This window comes from Pocillopora damicornis, chromosome 1 (genome assembly GCF_964200805.1).
Source record: "Pocillopora damicornis chromosome 1, jaPocDami1.2, whole genome shotgun sequence".
NCBI lineage: Eukaryota > Metazoa > Cnidaria > Anthozoa > Scleractinia > Pocilloporidae > Pocillopora > Pocillopora damicornis.
In genome coordinates, this window is record NC_142670.1 from 10,754,268 (window position 1) to 10,763,150 (window position 8,883).

Consider the following 8,883-nt stretch of genomic DNA (forward strand, 5'->3'; position numbering starts at 1 on the left):
GAACGAAAACTAGGACAAAAACAAAAAGACGAAAACTAGGTAAAAATAAAACAAAAGAGGACAAAGCCAAAGTGAATGTATGACCGAAATCCACGAGAAAAATGATATGGGCTCAACTTATAACAAAATTCGGTTCCCGAGGCTTCGATTCATTTGCGACCTTCAGATGAGGACTCGCCGAAGTCCTTTGAGGATTCGTTAGAGTATATCAGTGATGTACTTGGAGCCACTGGAGTAGGTGATGGCGATGGCTTCTTCAGTTCTGCAAGCTCTTCCTTCATAGCGTCGAGTCGCTTTGTCAGTAGGTCGATCACTGAGCAAACTAAAATACACTACCATAGTACGAGTAAATAAAAGTGAAACCTTGAGTAGAATTTTCTTTGTACTGAGATGTCAGATTAACGACTAATTCAAGATTTTGGTTTCTTTGTTTCCTTTTCTTTAACTTTACGCCTCGGACAAACAGGGGGGAGGGGAGGCGGTCGATACAACCCCCCTCCTTCGGATTTTTTTGTTATTTAATCTTATCAGGAAGATTTTATCTGGCGATTGTTCATTTCAGTAACCGTTTGTTTATCTCTGAAACGTGAAAATCAACTTAAAGATATAGCAGAAATTTATTGACAAGTGAGATGTGATTTAAGGATTAATATGAGCTACCAAAAAAAAAATATAAAATGTTGGAAAGGGAAGTACAGTATACCTATAATAAATTTTCTGAGTCTTATTTTCTGTTTTCTTGTCAAGTTCAAAAGCTGTTGTTTGATTGACAAGCCAAAAAGTATCGTGACAAAATGGAAAAACACCTCTACGTTGGATGACGCCACTGGCCCTCAGCAGTGACTTTTCAGTATGTGTCCCATGATGTTAACATAATTTTGTAGCTGATCTGAATCATAGAATGAATAATTTATTGATGAAAAACTCTCTTTTACTTTTACCAGATGTAAGCTTTCAAGTAAAAGTTGAAAAAAACCTGCTGGGTTATTTTCTTTTATTGGCGAACAGTTTAAGAATTCTTTTTATACAAAGACGTCTACAAAGTTTCAGAGACAAAAAGGGAAAAATGAGCGACAATTGTGGTAAGTGACCGTTTTGCATCCAAATTAGCGATATCACGGAGCCCATTTTTGTGCGATAAAAAATCCACGTCCAACAGACAGACGAATTCAAAAATGGTAAGAATGTACTTCAGTATAAAAGCTTTTGCTGACAAAAACTTAATTGCGGGAGATGGGAAATATTTGTCAAATAAAAGTATAAAGGAATAAAGAATATAGTAAGATTAGAGTCAACGATTATATTACTTTGGTCTGGGAAGTCTGGGAAGAGTACTGTCTGTATCGTTTACTTTAACACTTTTATATCTGTGCTGATTATATTACTTTGGTCTGGGAAGTCTGGGAAGAGTACTGTCTGTATCGTTTACTTTAACACTGTTATATCTGTGCTGATTATATTACTTTGGTCTGGGAAGTCTGGGAAGAGTACTGTCTGTATCGTTTACTTTAACACTGTTATATCTGTGCTGATTATATTACTTTGGTCTGGGAAGTCTGGGAAGAGTACTGTCTGTATCGTTTACTTTAACACTGTTATATCTGTGCTGATTATATTACTTTGGTCTGGGAAGTCTTGGAGTACTGTCTGTATCGTTTACTTTAACACTGTTATATCTGTGCTGATTATATTACTTTGGTCTGGGAAGTCTGGGAAGAGTACTGTCTGTATCGTTTACTTTAACACTGTTATATCTGTGGTGGATATGAAAATCTGGGTAAATGTATTTCTTTTTTTATAAATGTTGATAAACGAGGAAGATGAATGCCACTGCAGGTGTTACGAATTGAAGATAAACTTGTAGGCTAAGTGGTTACTTTGTAAAGGCAATGTGTTTGTCTTAAATCCAAAAATAGACCTCGGATGATATTTGAAACAGTTTAAACGCACATAATTGTTGAAGAGAAAGATTTAACAAAATACCCCAGCTGGTGTAACCACATGATTAGTCAATTAAATATGGAAGAGAAAAAATGTGAATGCATCAAGGAATGTGTAAAGCCTTTGGTTTGTTCCGTCGTACTTTGTACGATCGTCGCACTAGGATACCAGGCGCACTTTATATTAACACTTATCGCACTTTGTGATAACGCTTACCGCACTTTTTAAGTAACACTCGTCACACTTTTTGATTAAAAAGCTGTCTGTCGTGTTGCATACTAGTTACGCTGGTCGCGTTAGAGTCCTGATAATTGTGGCTTTGTGTCATGTCGGGTTGTAGGATGACTCGTCCAGTTACCTGTCGGTATGTGTCGGTTTCCTGTAAACTGTTGTCCGTAATGAGTTGTCGTCACGGCTTACTAGGCAGTCTAGAAAAGATAGTTTACCATTTTCTTCAACTCGCTCTTTTGACTCGCCGACAAACGAGACCAATTTGGCTAAGCTACGTTGATAATACATTTACCACCGTACGACACGACGAATCGACGCATTCCACCAACACCTTAACGAACAAAACACAGACATACAGTTAACCAGAGAAGTCAAGAAAATGGTAAACTTCCTTTTCTAGATTGCCTGGTGACCCGTGACGACAACTCACTACGGACATCAGTTTACAGGAAACTGACACACACTGACTAATTACTAGACAAATCATCTTACGACCCGATATCACACAAAGCCACCACTATCAGGACTCTAACGAGACAAGCCCAACTAGTATGCGACAAGACAAACAGCTTCTCCAACGAAAACGGATACCTTGACCGTGCCTTTTCAAAAACAACTTTAACGACGACTTCATCCGACGAAACAATTCCCGACTTACTAGAACTACCGAAATAAACGACACCGCAACTCCTACACTTACAGAGACTATACCATACATAAAGAGCATGTCTGATAACATCTCGCGCATCCTACAACCCTTCAATATCCACGTCGTCCACAAACCCATCACTACACTACGTCAGTTACCAACAAACGTCAAAGACAAGGACGAACCGAAGAACAGACGGAGAGCAGTGAGATCAATTACTCCGACTGCCAAGCCCCCTTCATTGGAGAGACTGGCAGAAACAAAGAGTCCAAATAGTTCGTGTTTGAAGAAACTACGTGAATAAGCAGTCTGTTGATTTCCAGTGCCTCTCGGTTTATCCTGGAGCTTCCAGCTGAGACTTGTAGAGAATTTTCAAACAAATGAAGGTGGACAGGCGGTGAACGGCTTTATTCTATCAGATCTGGAGAGGATATACTCACTTACACTGACATGAAAAACGTAAGGTACCTTTATGTCAACATCCAATGGCAAAGCCTTTATACAAAAACGAATAAAAAAAACCTGTATAATTTAAAGGCCAATATCTTAGACAATGGCTCCAACAAGCCGAAGTATAAAGATAATAGGGTTGGCTACAAAAACAATTGAGATCGTTGCAAAGATCTGGCCACGGCAAGAAAGTGTTATTTCCAGAAATAGGAGGAAGGGCGGAGTTTGCGCGAGAAGGCCAAGACGAGCTTAGTGACATCAGATTCCAACGTCGTGACAAGCGTTCATAATTCAACAGGCGGGTAAACATAGTCAGGTTGAAAAGTTTTGTGCCGCACACCAAGTTAACTGTAATCGTGGCAATTATTCGATGGATCATCCCTTTAGAAATAGTTTTTCATCTGCCACAACGTTCTTTCAGTTTTGATTCGGTTTTGCCTCAGGACAAATCTCGCTGTGAGAAGAATAAATTTCGCAGCTAATTGACAATTGACAAAACTTTAAAAAATTAACCATTTATAAGATTTTTCTTTCTTAAGTTTCGTATAATTTGTGTTTCATAGAATTTTGTCAAAGTGTTTCAGAAAGCTATATGGTTTGTCTGTTTGTTTGTCTTCTAGTAAGTATCATGAAGACGAGTGATTCCGAACTTCCGGTTTTAGCCAGTTCATTTCCGCTTACTTGAGCCAACCACCCAGGATACATTGCACAAGTTAAAAGATGGCGGGCAACGCAAAATGGAAATTTACCTGAAATAATGAGCTCAAAGGGAAAAGATTTCACGAGAATCTCGGGCTTTCGAAGCCTCTTGCGGATTGCAAAACAGAGGTGAGATTTTACTCGATACACTTTGTTCACTACGCGTAAGTAACACGTGTAGTTAACACAAGTAAGTACGTTTTTACAAAGTCAGGTTCAAGATTGTACAAGACTTGGTGAAGAAATGCCAGTACATGTAGCTGCTAGGGGTTGTAGCTTGGGGCTGTTCCAGTTTATACCCACATTTCTTTTCGCTGAGCATTGCTCGTATTAATCTTATTAACCGTGACAAATTATTTAATAGGAAAGTTATTTGAAACCCAGAATAAAAAAATTATATCGAAGGCACGTGAGGTTTGGTTTGTTTATTTTTAATTAAGTGAGGTTTGGTTTGTTTATTTTTAATTAAGCTTACATAATGCAAAGGAGTTACATATATTTTTCTCGCGGCAAAATAACGATTACTTGTAGTTGCTGTTCAAAATGAATTTTTCAGGACAAACTTATCTTTAGGTTTCTCCTGCTATTAATTTTTTTCTTGCTTTGCTTTGTTTTGTTTTGTTTCGATTTACCTTCCAGCAAAATGCAACCTATGATAAGATTAACTAGGCGTAGAATGGTTTCTTTGGTTCACCACTGAAAGGAAATAAATAAAATTTTAGTGAAAGACACATTTCTTTTTGATAACAGCTTGATAAAGGTTTGATAAAAGTATAGTTAAAGATCAGCCACATGTTAGCCATTAAAGCACAACAGTGGTGTGATCTCTGGGAATATTTCTTTGCCATTGCACTTTAGGGTGACAGAGAGCAACTTAACTGTTCAATAAGTGTTTTCTTCTGAGTTTCAAATTTGGCAAAGGGTACAATTTTGGCCCCTAATATGACTTACTTAAAGAAAAGAAGGAAGCTATAAGAAATAAATGAAAAGTACTGTTGCTGCCAAAAATCACATTGACATAATTTATTTTGAATTCGTTTACATTTTCTTTCCATTACATTTTCATTAAGTTCTTTTGTTTTCAAGTCTGTTACTGTTTTAGCTTTTCTATTACTTTTTTTGCTCAATTTACCTATGTTTGTACCATTCATATAAGTTCCTTACTGTAAATTTTATTCATTCTGATTTATGGTTAACTTTGCTGGATTATTTTTCTGAACCTCTTTAAATGGTTCTCAATTGTCTTTAACCAGGATCTCTTGCAACATTTGTTTGTGTCTTTTGTTCTCCTTTATTTTATTTCTAATTTGGTTTCAGCAACCGCTTTGATTATTCACCTTGCTTTGATTCTTCAATTTTTGTTTTGTTTGGAAGGATATTAACCCTTAAATTCCCAAGATCTCTTTAGTAATTTCCCTTCCTGTCTGCCATATAATTCTTGTGATGTTAATTTGGAGAATTTGGTAGTGGATCAACTAATAATCCCCTAATTCATCTTTTTCTTCATTCTCATCACTTATCTGCTTGATGACACTGTAAGGAGAAATTCTGTCTTGGTCACTCATGGGAGATAAAGGGTTAAAGGGCGTGTTTTGGCAAAAATGTTTATGAACAGCTTGCTGTTTGTGGTGTGGCAGGTTTACTTTTCAGTTTTCTCTAAAATGATTTTATGAACAAAAGTAACATGTTCCCTCTTTTATAACAACCACACAATGCTTTTCATCCTGAATTAAATCCTTAACACAAAGTTTTCCATTATTATATTGGATGTAAGGTTTGAAAAGTGGGGAATATTGCTTGCTTGAGGTATATCCTTGGACATCCCCAATGTCAGCTAGGGGATATTCTGTCATGTAATGGGTTTAGCAAATATATATGTTGGATTATAATGGCATTTATTGATCATGAGTACTTTATGGTAAAAGTAAGGTACTGAAATATTGTAATTATAATGTGTGGTGTTGTAATTAAGAGTTCATAAAATATGAAAAAAAGAAGAAAGAAAAAACAGACAGAAACAAAGACAGAAACTAACTTTAAGGCCATTGCAAAATACAAGAAACCAAATTGCTGTTTTTGTCTCTGATTGGTTGATTAGATAGTGTTAATATATTAGCCAATCACAGACCAAGGTCATGGAAAAGCTTAGAAATGTCAGACTGTTTCTAGGCTCAATTAAATTTATAAACAGAACTGTGTATGATGAGTAAAACAATCTTTACAGTGTTCAAATCTCTACCAAATTGTCTCCTCTAAACCAACTATCTAAAATCTTGACCCTTTTCCTTTCAACATCTGAGAGTTGATTAACTCAACTTAAAACCTTACACAGTTTGTTTCAAGTATTGCTGAGATTATGCCTGAATTTTTTTTGATGCTTAGCCAAAAAGTTCTCATCAAGTTGTTTTAGATGTACTAATTATTTTCCTAATGGTTATGTTTTTCTTTCAGGCCCTTCTTTATGGAAGATGTGTGTCCCAGACAGACAACATTACCAACCATACCTGTAATAAGGAGTTTCAAGCACTTAAAGCCTGTATAAGACAAGCAGTAAGTTTTCTGGGAGACTGATCAAGCTCTCTTTTCTTTCTGTGTTTAATCAGCTTGGATATCATGTTAGTTTTAAATCACAAACTCAATTATCATGACAAGATAGTCAAATGGGGGCACAAAAGTGTCCTTTCAGAGAGTGAGGTGATAAAAAAGAGAGTCTTGGCTTTCTCATGTAACACATTCTTTGCCATACTTTTCAGTATTCAGAGTTTGTTTCAGTTCAAACTTTGTTAAACATAAGTAGTTAATGACTGGCTTCAAGGGATACAGTGAGTTTTCTTTTCCCAGGACTCTCAAATGTTCCTTGAACTGAAGCCAAAGGGAACAATTAGGGTCAAATAAAAAATGGCTTTTGAGTTGGGAGGTATAACATTGTGATTTTAAACAATTGCAAAAGAATTTGTAGTACTTACATACTTAAACATGTACTCTCAAACTAACTCTTATACTCGCAAATTAGTCAGCTTTAATCAGAATTAATCAGGTTCATCCTTTTATCAGTGGGTACTGTCCTACAGTGAGAGAGGGATGGGGTTTAACTTTTCATTGTCAAATTGATGGTGTCCTTTTTTATTATTTTCCTCCTGATTTTAATTAACAGTCATCAGCAAAAATTAGGGACCGAAGATAAATAAGAGACTACAGCAAGTCACTCAGACATAGGACTGTTGTGCTTTTTCTACTCAAATTCAAATACTACCTACCTAAAATAATGTAATAATAATCATTATATACTGAAACAAAAAGTTTCATTCCTGATTAGTCTATTGTGAATGAATTGAAAAATAACTTATTAAGTGCAATACAGGATTTCCATACTACACACTGGCTTGAAATTAAAGCTTTTAACCCTTTCACTTCCAAGATCTGATTGTTAATTCTCCCCTCTAGCTGCTACACATTTCCTTTTAAATAAGTTACAAGAATTTGGTGTTAAATCAAGAAAACAACCTCTACCTGATAAGTTTAAGTATTCTCCTTACCTCTTTGCTAGATGATGAATGGATTTTATAGGGAGAAGTTACATGTCAATCACTTCTGGGAGTTAAAGGGTTAAAGAGAACTAAACAACAATAAACTTTTTAGTAGTTAAAAGAAAACATTAAAATTTGATGTGTCCATCCTCCTCTGTATTCTAATGAATGATCAAATCAAACAATATAATTATCTTAAGGCATTTTCCAACTGGTTGAAAATGTTTTGAGAAATGTGCACCAGGAATGTACAAAGAGCAGTATTTGTATGAGGTTTTGTTTAGAACATATCATACATAAAAACATATTAAACAGCTCTTACATTTCATAATTTATGGTTACTCATTATATGTTTAAATAAAGTTTTCCAAAAAGCACTCCAATGGCTAGTTCATTCACCAAAGCTTTGTAAACATCACTGATGCCTTTTAATTAAGAGATGTACTTGAGCTCATGAGATTTCCCTCACAAATACATGTGTGATTAAATTAGATTCATAGAATTGATTGAAAGAAAAAAAAATTAAATTCATCATATTTGGAAGATGATGCTCATGTAACTGTTATGCTGTTACATACATTTCCCATCTGCTCCCCTGTGCTCACATGTGCCAATTCCTGCAAGAACACTCTGTCAGCCAAGGAAATCATAGAAGCACAATGATATTCTAGAATCCTTAATCTATACACATGACAAGGAGAATTTGCTCAACAATCAAGAGCTTTTTTTGTTAGTGATCATTTTCTATATTCTCATGACCTAAATGTTTAATTTAGGGATGATATCGCAAGGTTAAATTAGTACCTTGTCACTTTTTGGGGTTTGAGGATTAAATAAAGTTGATGTTCAAATTATAGAAAACCTGGTGTGCCTGGCCTTTTGTTTACTCTGCAACAAGATGTTAGTAAAATAGGAATTCTCATCAATAAGAAATTTATCATGTACTTTTTAAATTTTTTATCTCTCTAAAGATTTCCTCTTGTTTGATGATGTATTTTTGTTGCAGGCAAAGAAAATTTAAGTGTAGAGACTTGAAAAGAGAGAACAACTGCACCAGTTGCTGCAAAGTTCAGGAACAGAAGATGTCACAGGGATCCCACTCACTTTTTGTCTGGGATAAAAAAAATGTTGTAAGGAGACATTTAGGCTTGTGGAAACTTAAAAAGAATGTTATGGAAGTCCCTGTGCTCAGTTTGATTGCCACGATTTTTATCGTTTTTAAATTTGTTTTGTTTTTTCAGGTACTTGGAAATTCAACACCATTGTAGAATTGATGAATTAAAAGAAAATTTTGAGTGTAGAACTTATTCTAAAATGGTGACCATTTTATGATTCCATTTTTAGTCACCCCAGATATGGTAACGTCATTTCCTGTGTACATTTCCA

At 35.4% G+C, this 8,883-nt stretch overlaps 1 protein-coding gene across 7 annotated transcripts in view; it reads left to right on the forward strand.

Moving 5' to 3' along the window:
* The first annotated feature begins 3,773 nt into the window (after positions 1–3,773).
* LOC113683152 (uncharacterized) overlaps positions 3,774–8,883 on the forward strand; it is a 230,415-nt gene continuing 225,305 nt past the window's right edge. Inside the window, exons 1-4 of one of the 7 annotated variants that reach the window (XR_016186215.1) lie at positions 3,941–4,099; positions 6,422–6,520; positions 8,504–8,627; positions 8,739–8,797. Coding sequence is in view for 4 of the 7 variants with exons in the window: in XM_089204884.1 (XP_089061010.1) it covers positions 4,029–4,099 (71 nt within the window). In the remaining 3 variants the exon portion in view is untranslated. Of the gene's footprint in view, positions 4,100–6,421; positions 6,521–8,503; positions 8,798–8,883 lie in introns of those variants that run through there. The other 6 variants (XR_016186163.1, XR_016186332.1, XM_089204884.1 and 3 more) reach the window with 6 other exon arrangements.